The 20,904-nt window shown below is 45.3% G+C and overlaps 1 protein-coding gene across 16 annotated transcripts in view; it reads right to left on the bottom strand.

The window, feature by feature from the left end:
- The window catches only part of SAP130 (Sin3A associated protein 130), a 90,428-nt gene extending 76,153 nt beyond the window's left edge, over positions 1–14,275 (bottom strand). For 6 of the 16 annotated variants that reach the window (XM_039480001.2, XM_039480003.2, XM_039480006.2 and 3 more), the window contains exons 1-5: positions 14,122–14,275; positions 12,371–12,488; positions 3,467–3,702; positions 2,174–2,332; positions 302–413 (exon numbers count right to left, since the gene is read on the bottom strand). In XM_039480001.2, coding sequence (XP_039335935.1) covers positions 302–413; positions 2,174–2,332; positions 3,467–3,702; positions 12,371–12,482 — 619 coding nt within the window. In that variant the 5' untranslated portion in view covers positions 12,483–12,488; positions 14,122–14,275. Of the gene's footprint in view, positions 1–301; positions 414–2,173; positions 2,333–3,466; positions 3,703–12,370; positions 12,489–13,286; positions 13,501–14,121 lie in introns of those variants that run through there. The other 10 variants (XM_010342221.3, XM_010342224.3, XM_039479998.2 and 7 more) reach the window with 3 other exon arrangements.
- Positions 14,276–20,904: the final 6,629 nt, after the last annotated feature.

Here is a 20,904-nt window from a genome sequence, read left to right as displayed (position 1 = left end):
GCTAATTTTTTATATTTTTGTAGAGACAGGGTTTTGCCATGTTGCCCAGGCTGGTCTCAAACTCCGGACTCAAGTGAACCTCCCACCTAAGCCTCCCAAAGTGTTGGGTTTATAGGCATGAACCACAGTGCCCAGCCTTTTTTTCTTTTGAAATAAAAGAGATTTACTTGGTTCAGGTGCTGCAGACTGTTGTCCTACAACTTTAACAAGCTGATTCTAGATACATTCTATGTTACATATTTTACCAAATAAATATCTGCTACTGCATTTCGAGAGTTTGAACAAAATCCACAGCCTTTACCTCGAGGTAAATGAGAAGCTCCAATGTGAAGAGGGGGCCCAGGAGCATTGCTGCGGATGATAGACATCTGTACATTTGTAGTCATGATGTGATGCAGGTTACTGGGATGTCCCTGAAAGAAAGAGGATAGAATGTTATTTTCACATGTTTGGTCTTAGCCATTGCCTCTAGGAAGTCACTTGCCTCCAAATGTGGGTCAGGTTGTTCCTTTTAGATAGTGAGTATCCCAAGAGAAAGGGCTAAGGACATTTAGCCTGAGCTACTTTTACAAGCTATACTGTGTAACAGGCATGTGAGAAGTATGAGGACCCCACAACTGCTGCCGGCCCAAATAATAACCGGTAACATATTTTGATACCTACTTTTAGAAACTCTCATCTGCAATATTAGCTTTCACACTTGTTTTCTCTATCCTGGACAAATGCTTATTTTTTCCCATTCTCACTATTTCCTTTACGTACTGCTGCACCCATCCGTTCTTTAAGCTTTGTGGTTGCTAAGTAAATGTCAGCTAGCATCCAACAGGTGCTCCCCTACCAGTTCTTCAGCTCAACCCTGAAATGTCCCTTAAATTCTCCCAAACCACAGTGGTCAGTGCTTCTCAGCTAAGGGTTCTGGTACTTCTGAGAGTACTCAGCAGTATGACAAAAGGAAAAAACACAGTACACCTCTTTGGGAGATACATTTTTCTTGAAAATGTGAAGGTAAAGTTTTTAGATTTAGTTTTTTCCCCAGGTAATTTAAAACATTTAATAAAAAGTATACAGCAAGGCCGGGCGCGGTGGCTCGAGCCTGTAATCCCAGCACTTTGGGAGGCCGAGGCGGGTGGATCACGAGGTCGAGAGATCGAGACCATCCTGGTCAACATGGTGAAACCCCGTCTCTACTAAAAATACAAAACATTAGCTGGGCATGGTGGCGCGTGCTTGTAATCCCAGCTACTCAGGAGGCTGAGGCAGGAGAATTGCCTGAGCCCAGGAAGCGGAGGTTGCGGTGAGCCGAGATCGCGCCATTGCACTCCAGCCTGGGTAACAAGAGCGAAACTCCGTCTCAAAAAAAAAAAAGGACACAGCAGAGTAGGATTGCAAAAATTCACAAAAAAACCTTAAAACAGGAGACTTCAAAATAAATGTTTGCAACTAAGGCCGGGTGCAGTGGCTCATGCCTATAATCTCAGCACTTGAGAGGCTGAGGCAGGTGGATCACCTGAGGTCAGGAGTTGGAGACCAGCCTGACCAACATGGCGAAACCCTGTCTCTACTAAAATACAAAAATTAGCCAGGCATAGTGGTGCACACCTGTAATCCCAGCTACTCGGGAGACTGAGGCGAGGGAATCGCTTGAACACGGGGCGCAGAGGTTATAGTGAGCCAAGATCATGCCATTGCACTCCAGCCTGGGTGATAGAGAGAGACTCTGTCTCAAAAAAAAAAAAATTTGCAACTGGAGATCTGCTTGAGGTAACCTATCAGTATCCCATGAGATGCACATCTGTGCTCCTCAGAGAAACCAGAGAGAAGCACTTCCCACCACTACCCCCAGGAGGCTATTCTTGACACTAAAACCAAACACAAACCAGACTCCAGACTCCTCAAGGACACAGACTATTTTACCTAGATTTATATATCACACTGAGGGTTGAGCCGAGCATATAGTAGCTGCTCAATAAATTCTGGCTAAGTGATCACTATGGATACTGGCTTCTACTCCCTACAGTTATCCTTCTCTCTCAAACCTACTATTTTCCCTTGCAGCTTTGGTGACTATTTAATTTTTTATTACTGTGCCTAATATACTGCTAGCATTCACTAAATCCTGATCAACAGTTTGGCATTTCAGTTTGAAAATCAGCAAATTAAAAGGAAGAAAAACCTGTTGTCCACTGATTGTTGCCACAGGAATGGCTGAAGCTTGAGGGATGCTACTCTCCATGGTAACGGTAACCTGCCCTGGAACCTTGGGGGGAAGTGACAGGGTAGAAGGTGGAGCAGGAGCAATGGGACGGCTAGGCATGGTGGGCTTCGGGGGTGGCTGCAAAGAGAAAACCACACAAAACATATCAATGGCCTCATACTGGTAATGCATCTCAGTCCACAAATAAGAGTACACAAATCAAATCTGGAGAGTGGCAGGAAAGATGCTACAAGCTTTATACATTTTATCTATTCGCATCATAGTGCTTCTGTTGAAGTACTAGCATTTCTATTTCACAAATGAAGAAACATACAAAGCAAGGCTAACTAACTCGTTCAAAGCCATGCACACAGTTAAGAAGCAGAACTGGGAATAAAGCCCAGAGCTGCATGGCTCACAGCCCACACCCTTTCTTCTACATGATGCTGCCTCCCAAGTTTGGGTGGATTAAACAAAACTCCCAGTAACTGAAACATAACCCCAAGGTAATGCACAAGCAATATTCTCAGAAACCCCCAAATTAACCAGTCATTAAAACAAACCTTAAAGAAGAGTGCCACTCCAGTTGGCCCCATGATACTGGGTTATCATAACTTACTAACGTTAGTGTCGTCTGGACAGTGGCTCACGCCTGTAATCCCAGCAATCTGGGAGGCGGAGGCGGGCAGATCACTTGAGGCCAGGAGTTCAAGACCAGCCTGGTCAACATGGTGAAACCCTGTCTCTACTAAAAATACAAAAATTAGCTGGGTGCAGTGGCGCCCACCTGCAATCCCAGCTACTTGGGAGGCTGAGGCAGGAGAACTACTTGAACCTAGGTGATGGAGGTTACCGTGAGCCAAGATCCTATCACTGCACTCTAGCCTAGATGACAGAGAAAGACTCCGTCTCAAAAACAAAACAAAAAACATTAGAGTCATTAAGCCCCCACTGCTGAATCTGACTGGCTTAAAAAAAAAAAAAAAGAAGGTCCCTCTCCAAGATTGTATCTAACTCAATATGCCAGTAAGTTTAATAATATCAATATAAAAATGGTAACAGCAAAGATCCTGTGATGCCAACTGCTCAGCAGCACAAGACGAGGCACTGTAGAAAATCAGGGCTAGGTTACAGAGAAAAGCTAACTCATAGGCACTAAAGAAAAAATGAAATATGATCCTAAGATACAGCCTAAGATTTTGTGCAAATTGTTACAAACATTAGTCAGTCTTTAGCTCTGGTTCAGTGTGAAGTTTTAACCCTCTCCATTACCTTCATGAGTCCCTCCGAAAATGAAAGTGGCACTGCTGGCGTCAGGTGTGCTGGCGGAGCTGTCACTGCAACAGGTGTGGCTGATGCGACAGCATGGTGTGTGGACAACATCTGCACCTGTGGATAAGGCCTTACCACAACAGGCTCTTGCTTCTCCTCTCGGGACTGGAGGGAGCTGCTGGAACTCATGTGCTCCCTGGCACTGACTTCAGGATCTCGACCAGATTCATCATTGACTAGTAAAGACATTAAGAGTAACACAGTATGTCACAGTCTCCCAATGTAAGATAGCAGCACAGACAAGAGTGGCACCTAAAGTTAAATCTCAGGATTGACGAAGTGACCATTTTCTTGTGATGTTTTCTTAACAAGGCCAATATGGGCACTGTATTCTCCTGATGGACTATAAACACAAGAGCCACAATTGTGTAATATAGAATTTATTCTGGATATTGTAGCTTTCACACCCTTACAAATAAACTACCTGAAAGTTATCTAAAATGAGCTGAAATAGTTAAAAGTACAATACAGGATATGACAATTTCATTTAAAACATCTTAAAATGTTATAGAAGCCTGATATTAAAAAGATATTTTATGCTGGCCAACATGACAAAACCCCATCTCTACTAAAAATACAAAAAACAAACAAAAAAACCCCCCACTTTTCTTGTAATCCCAGCTACTTAGGAGGCTGAGGTGGGAGGATTGCCTGAGCCCAAAAGGCAGAGGTTGCAGTGAGCCAAGATTGCATCATGCACTCTAGACTGGGTGACAGAGGAAGACTCTGTCTAAAAAAATTTTTTTTGTTTATGTATGGCTGGTTCAGTGGCTTGCACCTACAATCCTAACACTTTGAGAGGCCAAAGCAGGCAGATCCCTTGAACCCACGAGTTCAAGACCAGCCTTAGCAATACAGCAAGATTCCGTCTCTGTAAAATATTCAAAAATTAAATGGGCACGGTGGCATGTACCTGTAATTCCAGCTACTTTGGAGGCATAGGGAGAAGGATCACTTAACCTTGGGAGGTCAAGGCTGCAGTGAACCAAGCCAAGCCATGACTGTGCTACCTGCACTCCAGCTTGGGTGAAACAGTGAGACTCTGTTTCAAAAAAAAAAAAAAAAGAAAAGAAAAGAAAAGGTGGTAGGGGGCTGGGCACGGCAGCTCACACTTGTAATTCTAGCACTTTAGGAAGCCAAGACAGGCGGATCATTTGAGATCAGGAGTTCCAGACCAGCCTGACCAACATATTGAAACCCTGTCTCTACTAAAAATACAAAAAAATTAGTTGGACGTGGTGGTACACACCTGTAATCTAAGGTACGTGGGAAGTGGATGCACAAGAATTGCTTGAACCTAGGAGACAGAGGTTGCAGTGAGCTGAGATTGTGCCACTGCACTCCAGCCTGGACAGGGGGGCAAGACTGCACCACTGCGCTCCAGCCTGGGCAACAGAGCAAGACTCTGTCTCAAAAAAAGAAAAAAAAAAAAGATATTTTGAGTATAATTCCTAACTTTAAGAACATGTAATTTTTCAAAACTGAGGGAAAGAGGAGAGATATTTTTTACTGTATGCTCTTTTTCTTTTGGAGTTTTGGATTACCAGAAGACATATCTATTTAAAAATTTTTAAATTTTTTCTTTTTAATTATTTTTTTGAGATAGGGTCTTGCTCTGTCTCCCAGGCTGGAACATAGTGGTGGAATATCAGCTCAAACTCAGCTGATACTCAGCTCAAACGACAGCTTCAAACTCCTGGACTCAAGTGGTCCTCTGCTTCAGCTACCCAGGCAGCTAAGACTACAGGCACACGCCTCCACCCCTAATTTTTAAATTTTTTTACGAACACAGGAGTTTTACTATGTTGCCCAGTATGGTCTTCAACTCCTGAGATTAAGTGTTCCTCCCGCCTCTGGCCTCCCGAAGTGCTGTGATTACAGGTGTGAGCCACTGCACCTGGCCTGTTTAAAAATTAAATTAAGTAATTTTTAAATACTTAAGTGGAGGCGGGGTATGGTGGCTCACAACTGTAATTCCAGCACTTTGGCGGACCCAGGCAGGGAGATCAGTTGAGGCTAGGAGTTCAAGACCAGCCTGGACAACATGGAGAAACCATGTTGTCTCTACCACAAATACAAAAAATAGCCAGGTGTGGTGGTGCACACCTGTAATCCCAGATACTCCGGAAGATGAGGCATGAGAATCGCTTGAGCCCAGGAGGCGGAGGTTGGGAGATTCTGCCACTGCACTCCAGCCTGGGGGACAAGAGCAAGATTCTGCATCAAAAAAAAAAAAAAAAAAAAAAAAAAAAAAAACTAAGTGGAAAAAAATTAGAGAATGAATAATAAAGTAATAAAGGAAGAGCTTGTGAAAATATTAACTCATACTTCTTGATAATTTTTCCAAAATATTAACATTCTTTTTTTCTGAGCATTTACTTATGCAGAGAATTTAAATTATTTGAAATACTATAAAGTAAAGTGGCCCCCAAGCTTACCCCACAAAGGCACCAACACTTAAAAGTTCTGGCAACAGTTCCCACCTCTTTTAAATTTTGGGTGGGTTTTTACTCATTTGAATTTTTTTCCTTAAAGTATGATCTTCATAAAGGTGAGTACACAAATGTTAGCTGTGCACTTTCTTTCTTTCTTTTTTTTTTTTTTTTGAGACGGAGTTTCGCTCATGTTACCCAGGCTGGAGTGCAATGGCACGGTCTCGGCTCACCACAACCTCTGCCTCCTGGGTTCAGGCAATTCTCCTGCCTCAGCCTCCTGAGTAGCTGGGATTACAGGCACGCGCCACCATGCCCAGCTAATATTTTGTATTTTTAGTAGAGACAGGGTTTCACCATGTTGACTAGGATGGTCTCGATCTCTTGACCTCATGATCCACCCGCCTCAGCCTCCCAAAGTGCTAGGATTACAGGCGTGAGCCACTGCACCTGGCAGTTGTGCACTTTCTTTCTTTTTTTTTTTTTTTTTGAGACGGAGTTTCGCTCCTGTTACCCAGGCTGGAGTGCAATGGCACGGTCTCGGCTCACCACAACCTCCGCCTCCTGGGTTCAGGCAATTCTCCTGCCTCAGCCTCCTGAGTAGCTGGGATTACAGGCATGTGCCACCATGCCCAACTAATTTTTTATATTTTTAGTAGAGACGGGGTTTCATCGTGTTGACCAGGATGGTCTCGATCTCCTGACCTCGTGATCCACCCGCCTCAGCCTCCCAAAGTGCTGGGATTACAGGTTTGAGCCACAGCGCCCGGCTAGTTGTGCACTTTCATATGAAAGTTGGAATTTAATAAACTGAATATGCCCAAATAAATAGCACCCAGCTCAAGATAGAAAACATTATTAGTCCCCCAGAGATCCTTAGTTTGGCCCTATTCTAGTTACTGTCCTCCCAAGGAAACCAATCTCCTAACACTATAGATTAGTACTGTCTGTTTTTGAACTTTATATAAACAGACTCATAACAAATACACTCAATTGTGCTTTGCCTCTTTCACTGACAGGTATGAAATTCATCCACATCAGTGTACACAGCTGTAGTTCATTCTCAATGCTGTATATAGTACAACATGTGAGTAATGTACAAATTATCCATTTTACTCTTAAGAGACACTTTAAATAGTTTTCATTTTTTTTCTGTTGAATAATGCTAATAATATTCTTGTACATGTCTTTTGGTGAACCTATGTACCACTTCTACTCAATATATGCCTAGGAGCGGAACTACCGAGTAGAGAATACTGCATCGTTCTTTAAAGGTGAAATGGAGCCAGGCGCAGTGGCTCACGCCTATTATCCCAGCACTTTGGGAGGCTGAGGCAGGCAGACATCTGAGGGCAGGAGTTCAAGACTAGTCTGGCCAACATGGTGAAACTCTGTCTCTACAAAAATACAAAAATTAGCCAGGCATGATGGCTGGTGCCTATAATCCCACCTACTCAGAAGGCTGAGGTGGAAGAATCGCTTGAACCTGGGAGGCAGAGGTTACAGTAAGCCAAGATTGTGCCAAAGCACTCCAGTCTGGGCGAAAGAGCAAGACTCTTCTCTCAAAAACAAAAGAAAAAAAAGGTAAAATGAGATTCTATTGTATAGATGTACTACAGCTTTTAAAAATCACTGTATCATTAACGGTCTTTTAGGTTATTTCCAAATTTTTGCTTTTAGCAACAACCTTATCTAGCGATCTCTTCGGGAAAAAAATTTCTTAAAGTGCAAGTGCTGGGTGAAAAGACTGATGTACGTTTTCTTTTTTGCTATATATTAACTTTTCTCCCAGCTGATTAAAACCTCTTTATCACTGGGCATGGTGGCTCACACCTGTAATCCCAGCACTTTGGGAGGCTGAGGTGGGTGCCTCACCTGAGGTCAGGAGTTTGAGACCAGCTTGGCCAACATAGTGAAACCCTGTCTTTATTAAAGACACAAAAAATTAGTTGGGCGTGGTAGGAGGCTCCTGTAATCTCAAATATTAGGGAGGCTAAGGCAGGAGAATCACTTGGACCTGGGGTTGGGGGGATGGTGGGGAGGTTGCAATAAGCTGAGATCATGCCATTGCACTCCAGCCTGGGTAACAAGAGCGAAATTCCATCTCAAAAATAAAAACCTCTTTACTGAGGAATCAATTACATAGAGTAACATCGCTGTTTTAAAAGAAAAGTTAGGTAATATTTTTATGAACATCCTCAGTAACACCAAAGAGCAGAATGGTTGGGTAAAATGGTAAGCACATCTTTAACTTTGCCAAAGTACTTTCCAGAGCAGCTGTAGCACTGTCTGTTCCCATTAGCAGTGTACAAGAGTTCTAGCTGCTCCTCTTCCTTACTCATGTTTGATATACAGCCATTCTAGTGGGTTGTGGTGCGTGTCTCACTGTAGTTTTATTTAGCATTTCCGTGATGACTAGTAATGTTCAACATCTTTTTATGTAATCACAGCCCATTCATATATATCTGCTTTAGTGAAGCGTGTGTTTATCTTTCGTCCATTTTAATCAATTAGCTTTACTGAGGTACAATTTACATATAAAATTTGCTAACTCTTCGTGTAACATTAGATAAATGTTCACAAAAGTATACGGTGGTGTAACACAATCATGATACAGATCATTGCCATTACTCCAACAAGTTCATTCATACCCCTTTGTAGTCAATTCCCTCCCTGCCACCTCTATTCCCCAGAAACCACTGATGTGCTTTCTGTCACTATGGCGTGGTCTTTTCTGGAATTTCATATCACAGAATTACATCATCTATAATCCAATGTATCTGGATTCTCTCCTTAGTGTAATATTTCTGAGGTTTATCCATAATGTTGTGAGTATTGGTAGTCTGATCTTTTTTTTTTTTTTTTTTTTTTGCCAAGTAGCACTCCACTGCATGGATGGATACACTACTATTTACTTATCCAGTCACCCGCTGATACACATTTGGACTTCTCCCGTTTTGGCTATTATTAATAAAGCTTCTATGAACATGTGAGTAAAGTCCTTGTATAAACATACGTTTTCATTTACCTTTGATAAATATCTGTGGAATGAGATTGCTCAGTGATGTGGTTAGTGTATATTTAGTAAGATATTGCCAAATTGTTTCTTGAAGTGGCTAGGCCATTTTGCATTCCCAACAATAAAGTATGAGTTCTATTTGTGCCACAACCATACCAACACTTGGCATTCTCACTCTTTGTAATTTAGGCTTTCTACTCGATGTGCAGTAGTTTCTCACAGTGGTTTTAACTTGCACTGCCCTGAGGATTAATAATGGTGAACATCTTTTCATGTGCTTCTTTGGCACTCATCTAGCTCTACTGAAATATTTTCTCGTTTTAAAAAAAATCAGGTGGTTTGTCTTTTTACTGAGTTATGAGTTCTTATTTTTTTCCTGGAGACAGGATCTCACTCCGTCACCCAGGCTGGGGTGCAGTGGTACAATCTCAGGTCACTGCAACCTCCGCTTCCCAGGCTCAAGTGATCCTCCCACTTCAGCCTCTCAAGTGGCTGGTACTATAGGCATGAGCCATCACACCTGGCTAATTTTTTGTTGTTGTTGTTGAGATAAAGTCTCAGCTCTGTTGCCCAGGCTGAAGTGCAGTGGCACAATCTCAGCTCACTGCAACCTCCGTCTCCCAAGTGATTGTATTGCCTCAGCCTCCTAAGTAGCTGGGATTACAGACACCCACCACCATGCCCAGCTAATTTTTGTATTTTTAGTCGAGATGAGGTTTCGCCATGTTGGACAGGCTGGTCTTGGACTCCTGGCTTCAGGTGATCTGCCTACCTCTGCTTCCCAAAGTGCTGGAATTACAGGCATTAGCCACTGTGAAATTAGTCTGGCCCTGGCTAATTTTTGTATTTTCTGTAGAAACGGGGTTTTGACATGTTGCCCAGGCTAATCTCAAACTCCTGAGCTCAAAGTGATCCACCTGCCTCGGCCTCCCAAGGTGCTTGGATAACAGGCACAAGCCAGCGCGCCCAGCCTTTATATTCCCCCATAATGATGTTGTGATCTTCCAGCACTGCTTTATTGAAAAGACTCATTTCCCTACTGAATTACTTATGCACTTATATAAAAAATCAATTGGCTATATATGTCTGGTTCTATTTCTAGATCCTCCACCTAAGTTGTTGTGGAAGATAGAGTCTTCTGTTATTCTAGAGAGTAATTTTCTTCTAGAGAAAGTAACATCTAAGTTGAAACTTGAAAGAAGCAGGGATTAGCCAAATGAGTCAATATATGGAAAGGAAGAAGGAAGACTATGGCAAAAGGAAAAGAATGTGCGAAGTCCCAACATCATGAAATGGGAAACTTTTTAATCATTTATTTAGAAATATGAGTAGATACCATTGAGCAGGAGTCATAAAGTAGCTTAAAATCATTTCAAGTCTAAAGAGAACTTAAATAAATTTATAACAGAAACTAAGTTGGTAGCCACACAAGTAACTCACGCCTATAATCTCAGAATTTTGGGGTATAGGTAGGAGCATTCCCTGAGGCCAGGAGTTCGAGAGAAGTGTGATCAACATAGCAAGACCCCACCTCCATTGGAAAAAAAAACCTAAGTCGGCGGGAGAAAGGCAAAATGATAGGAAATGAGGCTGAAACATTAGACAAGGGCCACAATTCATAAGAAAACACACGGCAATTAAAGATGCCTCCATCCGGCACAGTGGCTCACATCTGTGATCCTAACACTTTGGAAGGCTGAGAAGGGAGCACTGCTTGAGTCCAGGAGTTTGAGACCAGCTTGAGCAACATGGTGAGATCCCCACTTTACAAAAAAATTTAAAATTAGCTAAACATGCAGCTGGATGTGGTGGCTCATGCCTGCAATCCCAGCACTTTGTAAGGCCAAAGAGGGCGGATCACTAGAGGTCAGGAGTTCCAGATCAGTCTGGCCAACATGGTGAAACCCTGTCTCTACCAAAAATACAAAAAAAAAAAAAAAAAAAAAAAATTAGCTGGGCATGGTGATGTATGTTTGTAATCCCAGCTACTTGGAGGCTGAGGCATGAGAATTGCTTAAACCTGGGAGGCAGAGGTTGCAGTGAGATTACACCACTGCACTCCAGCCTGGGCCACAGAGCGACACTCTTGTCTCAAAAAAAATTAAAAATAAATAAAATAAAACTAGCTGGAATGAGGCGGCAGTGAGCTGTGATTATGGCACTGTATTCCCATTTGAATGACAGAGACTTTGCTGCAAAAAAAAAAAAAAAAAAAAGCCTCAGCTACTGGTTTGAGCAATGAGTAGATAGTAGTACCATTTACCAAAAGAAACACCAGAATCGAGTGGTGAAGAAAAAGGAATAGAAAAGCATTTAACTTTGCAATGTCATATTTTTACTTAATACATAGAGAAAAAGAGTTTATGAAGAAATTCCTCAACTTCAGCACTGCTGCCTAGACTGGCTACTTCTCTGTTGGGGGCGGTGGAGGGGCGCTTCCCATTACCTTTTAGGATGTTTAGCAGTATCCCTGGCCTCTAGCTATCAGATGCCAACAGCATTCTAGTTGTGACAACCAAACTATCTTTAGGTATTGCCAAGTATTCCCTGGAGGACAAAACCACCTCCCAAACACCATTGCCACTGAGAACCACTGACTGATACCACTCAAAGGGTGTAAGACTAAAAACTAAGTTGTATCTATGTATATACAACCAGCCCGCTATATCCATGAGCTCCCTGATGTGGATTTTACCAACTCTGGATTTGAGGAGAAAAAATATTCAGGGAGAAAAAAAAAAAAACATGGTTGCATCTGTACTAAACACATACAGACTTTTTCCCTTGTCATTATTCCCTTAGCAATACAGTATAACAACTATTTATATAGAATTTATGTGGTAGTAGGTGTAGCAAGAAATCTAGAGATGATTTAAAGTATACTGGAGGACAGGTATAGGTAACATGCAAACATTACACCATTTTACATCAGAGTTGAGCCTTGTGGAAATCTGGTCTCTGAGGTGGGTCCTGGAACCAATTCCCCACAGATACCATAGGAAAACCATATATTCTTTGTTTTCCACTTCTTTTCCTAGATTAAATAAACTTGTAAAAGGCAAGATCTGTTCCTTAAACACCTCTGGGCTCCCTCACAGCACTAATGCTATACCCCTGGACATTAATTAAATAAGAATATATTAATCCATTTCAAAAACAGTTCTTACAGGTATGCTTTACTATAAGTTGAATGTGTACTCTAGTACATGTGAACAAAGTCGTTAAAACAGGAAGAAAAAAAGCCTTGTTTAAATTAGAATAGCAATATACCCTTTCTTCAAATTCAATAAAGAATTTACTAAAATCCTAGAAAGAATTTGCTAATTTTTAAGTGAGAAAAATGGCAATATTCTTAAAGCAGGAAGAAATACTATAGAACATTACACATCTCACCTGTAGCAGCTGGGTTTATCAATCCAGCAGAACCACTGTTTGCAATCTGAGAAGGGGCCTGGCTCAGCCCAGTGGAAGGGGCTCCTAACCGAGGAAACTGTTGAGAACTCATTTCCACCTGTAGTACATACAGTTATATGGTTATTACAAGATTCTGAGATCTGAATCAATATTGAGAAATTAAAGCATCTTTAGTATCTATGAGTCCCCTGGAAAAGCAAATACTGCATCATTTATTTTAAAACAATAACTTGAGATCAATACAAAAGCAGGCATTATCTAAACTACCTAAGTTTTTTTTAACTACATCGTTTATACGGCGCTGGCGGGTACTATGACCCTCCATAAATACTTGTGGATTGCTATGCTAAAAAAAATCACCATTGAATCCTGTACAACAGTCACATGACAGATATTACCACAATGTATATTTCTCTGTAAAGTTTTATGAAAAATGGCATGTCTCTTTGAAACACTCACGTCTTATACCAAGGTGAACAGAACCGTGATTAGTATGTCATAGGAACATTCGGAGGGAGATACCCAGCCCTAAGAAAGGATCGCATATCTAACAACCAGACCTGATGCAAAAGAAATTCTCCAATGCTCTTCTTCAAAGGCCTCCATTTACGGATTTCCTTTTCTTTATCTTTCATAGACCACCCCCCTCACAGAGCCAGAGGACCCGAAGTCTTCCCCATCTTCTCTAAAATCGTCCCCCACTTTTCCCTCAGGAGCCAAGCTCCGCCGATCTCCCCTGATTCGCCCGCAACCCCACCCCACCGCGAAGCCCCCGCTGAAATCAGAGGACGCTGGTTTCCAGACACCTCGGAGTGTGAGACCCCGTCTCCGGGATGGGGGTTCGGACGGGCGATCTGGGTCGCCCCTCGACAAGACGAGCACCGTGCCTCTTTACCTGTAGCCGCCGCCCGCCGCCTGCACCGCCCGCTTCGATCTCGCCCGCCTGGGGGTGCCGCGGAGGGCCCATCTCGGCGGCGACGCTGCGCTCGGGGAGCGTCGGGAGGGATCGCGGCGGCGACGCCCGGGCCCGCCGCTGTCCAGCCCCGCTGGCCCCACTCACCCCCGCCACCCGGCCGCCGCTCGGCTCGCAGTCCTCTTCCCCCGAACCTGCCCCTGCCTCCCCCGCCCGCCCATTGGCCCCACGCCCGGCGCGTCATTGGAGGACCAGGACCAATCTACAGCGACCTGCTCGTTCTGAGCCCGCCCCACCCTCCCGCCGACCGCCAGCCAATCAGGCGCGAGCCTAGCCAGGGCAGCCCAAACCCCTCGAGGCTGAGCCAATGGCAGAGAAAGACAGGAGCCCCCGGCGAGGGGGGCGGGGAGCGAGGAGGCCCCGCCTCGGCCGGGGTCTGAAAGCGGCGGGCGCAGGGCCCGGATGTGGAGAGTCACTTTAAACTGCTCCAGGAGCCAAACTCCCTGGGCCGCCCGCCCGCCCGCGCTCCCCCGGTCGCTCTGCTTCCCCGCCAAGGCCCATGTCCGCCACGCCCCCACGCCCGGGTCAGCCCACCCCTCCCGGTGCCTCTCCCTTCCTCGCCACAAGACACCCAGACCCTGTCGCCGGCCCAACCGCCGTGCACAGCTCGCGAAAGAGCCGGGGTCCGAGCCTCAGGAGACGAAGATCCTCTGCCCTTCCCCGGGGACGCGCAACGGGACGGTCGCTGCAGCCCGGCTCGGCCGCCCCGCCCCCTCGTCTCCTCCCCTTCACTCCCGGGCGCCCGTCCCGCCATTACCTGGGTGCTGCACCGAGTGGCTGCCGCACCGCCTCGAGCTCGCTCCCGCGCGCTCTCCGTCTGCGGGGCCGACGTCCTCAGGCTCCGGACCCGCAGCCGCCGCCGGGGCGCTAGCACTCTGCCCCCCACCCCTCACTCCAGCGCCGCTGCTTCCGCCGCCGTAACGAGCCTCCCATTTATTGGCTGGCGCAGGCCCCGCCTCCTACCAACTCAGCCAATCGCTGGTGGTCGTGAGCGGGAGCGTAGACCGGCCCGCCCCTCCGAGCCTCGGCGTCCTCTGGGAAATGTAGTCGCGGGGCCAGGAGGGCGGACCGCGAAGGAGGTGGAGAGCGCCGGGGCGGGGCCGCAGGCGACCCGGCCAGGGCAACACACCCCTTCGCCGTCTGAAGTCAGTTCTGTCTTTTTTCTTGGCCGAGTGAGAAGACAGTGGATGCCACCCTGTGCCTCAACCTGAGGGCATTGGGTTTCATTTTCCCCACAGGGAGCGGCGGCGCGGCGCGGGAAAGGGTAATGGAGGCCAACTGCGGCGGCCGAGGGGGCCGCGGGCCGCCCGGGTGTCGTGACGGTGCCCGCCTCCCTACACCGCGAGTGGGACTCGGTGTCCCCACGGGGGGCCGCGATCCGCACAGCCTACGCGCGGCGGCAGCAGCCAGGCGCGGCGCCGGCGCGGCTCTGTGGAAACAGGCCGGCGGGACGCAGGGCTCCGGGCGGCCCGGGCGCACCTGCGCGCGCTTTCCGCGTGATAAAGGACCTGAAGGGGGCAGTTTTATTTTGTCATTTTGTTTGGGGTTCAGGGTTGGAGTTTGTGCACCTGTAGAAGTCTTAGCCATATCTACCGAGGCCACATTTGCGTTTGATAAGAGATTGAGGGCCCCTCTTCCCTTACCAGATGGTCATTCAGGCCTGGAGCTTTGTGATTAGTTATGAAATAAATGGGGCTCAAACCTCCTCTTCGTATCGTGCCCAGTTGTGTAAGACAACTGCTTGGATAGAAGGGAGTAGCTCCTGGCTATAGCCCAGGGATGAATCTCAGATCCTCCTCCCCTTCTAGCCACTTTCCTTTTTCACCTTCCTCCCTTCATTCTTAAACTTCTAAAAAGTGACTGCTGTGACACGTCAGCCTCCTCTCTGCTTAGGCGGTCCTTTTCCCTGTTGGAGTTGCCACTCTTCTCAGACTGCTCCCAAGAACTTGCCAACACCTACTCGACCTCAAACGCAGTGGTCCTCTCTTAGATCTCATCTTGTTCAGCTTACTGACCAGTAGTAATTCCTCCTCGTACCTTCCCTTGGCTTCTATAACCAGGCTGTCTTCTGCTTCTACTCCTGTCTCAAGCTCCATTATACCTCCTGTTTCTCATAAACACAGCATTCTTCAGCGCTCCAATGCTCTAGTGCTATACTGGCCTCCTGAATGATTTGATGTATTCCCACAGTTTCAAATGTCATCCTTTTGTCTGTGTGTCTGTGTGTGTGTGTGTGTGTGTGTGTGTGTGTGTGTGTGTGTTTGAGACAGGGTCTCAGTTCAACCCACGCTGAAGTGCAGTGGCGTGATCACAGCTCATTGCTGCCTTGACCTCCTAGGCTCAACTAATCTCTTGCCTCAGCCTCCTGAGTAGCCAGGACTGCAGGCACATGCCACCACACCCTACTATATACGTATATATACACATATATATACACAGACACATATATATACATATATACGTATATATACATAGATATATACACACATATATACATATATATACGTAGATATACATATATATACATATATATATATATATATATATATATATATATATTAGAGACAGGGTTTCATAATATGCCCAGGCTGGTCTCGAACTCCTAAGCTCAAGTGATCTGCCCACCTCGGCCTCCCAATATGCTGGCATTATAGGCATGAGCCACTACATCCAGTCTCAGATACCATCTTTGAAAATGTTACACTGGGTACGGTGGCTCAGTTCTGTAATCCCAGCACTTTGGGAGGCTGAGGCAGGTGGATCACCTGAGGTCGAGAATTCGAAACCACCTTGACCAACATGGAGAAACCCCATCTCTACTAAAAGTACAAAATCAGCCAGATGTGGTGGTACCTACCTCTAATTCCGGTAACTCGGGAGGCTGAGGCAGGAGAATCGCTTGAACCTGGGAGGTGGAGGTTGCCATGAGCTGAGCTTGCACCATTGCACTCCAGCCTGGGCAACAGGAGCAAAACTCCATCAGAGAGAGAGAGAGAGAGAGAGAGAGAGAGAGAGAGAGAGAGAGAGGAAGAGAGGGAAGGAAAAAAGAAAGAGAGAGACAAAGAAAGAAGAAAATGTTATCTGTGTGGTGACCTCTCTGAGTTGTATACCTGTAGTTCCACCTGATGGGCCAGTTGACACGGAAGTCTTACAAGCCCCTCAAAGTTAATGTATTGAACACCTTTATTGATTTGCTTCACCCATGTACTCCTCTTGATACCTGGCTTTACTTACTGGCATCACCATCCTTTCTGTCTTCAGCTTCAACATATATGAAGCTGAAGACAGAAAGATTGCTACATTGATATGCACCTCTGCCTCCTTTCCAATTGCTTCCATAGCTGCGGCTCAAGCTGTCATTATTTCTTATCTGAATTGCAGCAATGCTGCTGTCCCCCTGAAATATCTTCCTACACCCAATATGTCCTCCAGAATTCTTTTTCTTTTTTTTTTTTTTTTTTTTTTTTTTTGAGACGGAGTTTTGCTCTTGTTACCCAGGCTGGAGTGCAATGGCGCGATCTCGGCTCACCGCAACCTCTGCCTCCTGGGCTCAGGCAATTCTCCTGCCTCAGCCTCCTAAGTAGCTGGGATTACAGGCACGTGCCACCACGCCCAGCTAGTTTTTTGTATTTTTAGTAGAGACGGGGTTTCACTATGTTGACCAGAATGGTCTCGATCTCTCGACCTCGTGATCCACCCGCCTCGGCCTCCCAAAGTGCTGGGATTACAGGCTTGAGCCACCGCGCCCGGCCAGAATTCTTTTTCTAAATCGCTAATCTGGATCTAGCCTTACCATCCACGATGTTTCTATATCTTCAGAATATATTCCAAATCCCTATGCCCAATATCCAAAGGCCTTAATAATTTAGTGTCTACTACCTCTCCAGAAACTAGATACTCTCTCAACAACAGTTTCTACTAGTTGTCTGCACAGTTTGGCTTCCAGCATTTTGCTCTGGCCTGAAGTGCGTTCTAATAGGTTAGGATCTTCAGCAATCATCTAGAAGAGTTCTACCAATTCTATAATGCCTAGCTGGAAAGAAAATCCTTTCCTTTCTGCAAGAAGCCTTCCTGCAATTCCTCTCCTTTCCCCACCAACTAGAATGCTTCCATAGCACTTCGTTAGTACCCCTCTTACAGCACCGATCTGTGTCTGCCCATATTCCTCCTGCAGTAGGTTGAAAGGGAAACTATTCGTCTTTATATCTCCTGTCAACAGGGTTTTAGACCAGGAAGCATTCAATAAATGTTTGCTAAATACATAATCACAAAGGCATCAGTGCTACTATATGATTGAAATCGGAGTTTACCTGAGTTACTTGGGACAGTAGCTATGGCTTTGTTCATCTGTGTCTCTAGTCCCTCACGCAGTGGACACTTAAAGAAAAACAGGTGCTTCACCCATCTTTTATCACTAGGGTTAGAATTACCATCAACTGAGCTTGGTGTGCAAAAGACACTTCCACACTCCTCAAGTATGCAAGCCCTATGCCAGTTTCAGGAGCTTATTAGTATTTGAGGTTCTTGAAAATTGGCCAGGCATGGTAGCTCACACTTGCAATCCCAAGTAGAACACTTGAGGCCAGGAGTTTATGACCAGCCTGCCCAACATGGTGAAACCTCATCTCTATTAAAAATATAAAAATTAGCCCAGCATGGTGGGGCATGCCTGTAATCCCAGCTACATGGGAGGTAGAGGCTAAATCGTTTGAACCTGGGAGGCGGAGGTTGCAGTGAGCCAAGATTGTACCACTGCACTCCAGCCTGGGTGACAAAGCAAGACTCAGTTTCAAAAAAAAAAGAAAAGAAAATAATGTTGTTCACCCATGATATTTTGAATGGATTAAGCAGAGGTACAGTAGGCATCATATCTGCTGAGTGGTTTTCTAGAGAAAAGCAAATACCTACTGTTTTCTGCCAACAAAGCAGACAGGTTCTCCATGTAGTGTCCTGTAGAAGTCAGTCAGATGTCAGCAAATGGTCCGTGAGACTTGGTGAAGTGATTGAAACCACTTTTGCAAAATCATGACAGTGAGAGATCTCAAACATAGTTGATTCCATCTTACTTCTGACCTCCAAGCTACTTTGGCTATTCCTGGGTGTAGAGGAAGCTAAGTTTCAGAATTTAGTTTATAGTTTAACTTGAAAGCAAAGATGATAATAGTCTGTCTCTAAAACTAACACCCTCCTTGCTTGGAGACCCAAACCACCTTTGTAAGTCCAGTGGAAGGCCATGAGAATAGGATTATGAGAGGGGCCTGAACTCTCCTAAAATGTATTCAGTTTCTATAATCCCTTACTGCTCAGGAGTCACGTGGCCAGAGAGCTCAGATTTATGACTTCCCCAAATGCTCCTACAGATAACATCATTGTTGTAAAGATTTTGTTTTGTTTTGTCTTGTTTTTTAGATATATTTCAGACTGATCCTACCTGAAGTAGTGACTCATGGCTCCACTGGTCCTGTGGCCCCACCCAGAGGCAGACTCAGCACATGAGGACTGTTTTCCACACCCTGATGATTTCATCCCCAACCAATCATAGCACTCATTCCCTATCCCCCTGCTCACCAAATTGTCCATAAAACCCTAAACTCTGAGCCTTTGGGGAGACAGATTTGAGTGATAATTCTAGTCTTCCATGTTGCCGACCTCCTGTCAATTAAACACTTTCTCTGCTGCAATGCCAAAGTCTCAGTGGATTAGTTTTGTCTGTACAGTGGCTAGGAAGAACCCATTGGGTGTTTCAACACTTTGTTGAATTTTTTTTCTCTTTTTAAAATTGTGTGTGTGTGTGTGTGTGTGTGTGTGTGTGTGTGTGTGTGTTTAGAATTCAAGGGCAAACTGGTGGTAGTAGCCTGCAAGTTTTTATTGAACAGTACTGCTCCTTGTGGAGAAGGGCTAACACATAGGCAGTGTGCCCAGAGTCAGCCAGGTCATTACACTTTGGTGGACCTCTTTACCACTGGATCCAGATGGTTCTCACTCAGTCACTGCATGAACAGTCTAATGATACTCTCTGCAGTTGCCCTCTGTCCAAATATTTCCCTTGACTCAATCTCCTAGTCAGGGAAAGACTTGTTTCTTCTAGGTCACTCATGTAATATAAGCATACCCTTACTTATCTCCAGCTAAGCTACACATACTAAATGAGCTATATATAAAGGATGTGTTTCTTTTGAACTTGTCCATATTGATCGTTTTTATAGCCTCCACCTGTTTATTGCCCTGGGCAAACTCAGAGTCTTTCTCCTCCTGGTATCACATTCTGTACCATTGTCCCCACCCCAACAGCACCTATGCCATGTGTGGCAGAAGACTCTAGGATGGTGCCCCGTGATCCCTTCCTAGTGTTCGTACTCTTGTGTAGGAACCAAGGCAAAGGGATCATTCCTTTGCCTTGAGTGTGGGTGAGACCTGTGACTTTCCACTAATCAGTGGCCAATGGCAGAGGTGGTAGGATGGCACTTCCTGTACTCTGTTAACTTATACAGCCATGTGGTCTGTAGCAATGTTTTGGTCAAGGACAGACTGCATATATGACTAGTTTCATGACATTATAATGGAGTTGGCTGCTGCTGACTGCTGGTTGTCCCTGGAAACTCTACACAGCACTTCTCCATCTTATGGCTTCAACCAATGCATGGCTTAGCTTTTTTATGGCTCTCATGGGACTCAGGCTTTTCAGCTTTAGCTCCTTCTATTCTTCTTTCTACATCATTTTCAAATTCTGGAGAAAATTGAGAAGGGTAGCTAATTGCATTCCTCCTACCTTGGGTAGAACCTTCCTTGTAGACAGCCTTTTTCTTCCATCTCATCTCTCTTATCCAGCCAGGAAAAGTTCTCTGGTTTTAGGGACTGGTGATCAAACTGGGCCCACCTTGATCATGCAGAATTGTCTTCCTATCTCAAGTTCCATACCCTTCATGACATCTGCAGATGCCTTTTTGCCATGGAAGGTAACACCTCCACAGATTCCATCCAGAAGTTAGAGTGTGGGCATCTTTGCAGGGGTCATTGCTATATTTACACTCTATGTCTGATTAACCCATGGGAATTCAGGACCCAGTTTCTCTTCCAACTCTGCTACTAGTTAGCTGTCTGACACTGGGACAAACACTCTCTCTTGGAGCTACCAGGTCACATCAAGACTTCATGTCTTGAGAAGCCATGTTTGAAGACCCTGCCATATAGGTTGATACTGAGGTAGGATTCATGGGTCCAGGTTAGGTGGAACAGGTCAGCTACCTAGAGACATCAGGGTCGACTGAACCTGCAAAGCTTTTCCTGAGGAGACCAGACAGGAGAAGCCCCATTAGCTGTTATGTGATTGGACCGAGCCCAGGATGAGCCTAGAGAGGCACAGAAGGAACACTGGGGTTGGGGATTTCCAGGAAGGCAGGAAAGGCTGGGCTATCAGAGCTCACCACGTTCAGTACCAGCCGCACTGTGAGTGGTATGTCAGTCGGCACGGAGACTTGGCACAGCCCAGACAGGCAGCAGGGCTGGGTCTCATACCCATGCTTTTCAGATTGCAGGGTCC

This window comes from Saimiri boliviensis, chromosome 5, assembly GCF_048565385.1.
Source record: "Saimiri boliviensis isolate mSaiBol1 chromosome 5, mSaiBol1.pri, whole genome shotgun sequence".
NCBI classification, from domain to species: domain Eukaryota; kingdom Metazoa; phylum Chordata; class Mammalia; order Primates; family Cebidae; genus Saimiri; species Saimiri boliviensis.
Note: the sequence above shows the minus strand (reverse complement) of the source record. Positions and strands in the feature narration are given on the sequence as shown.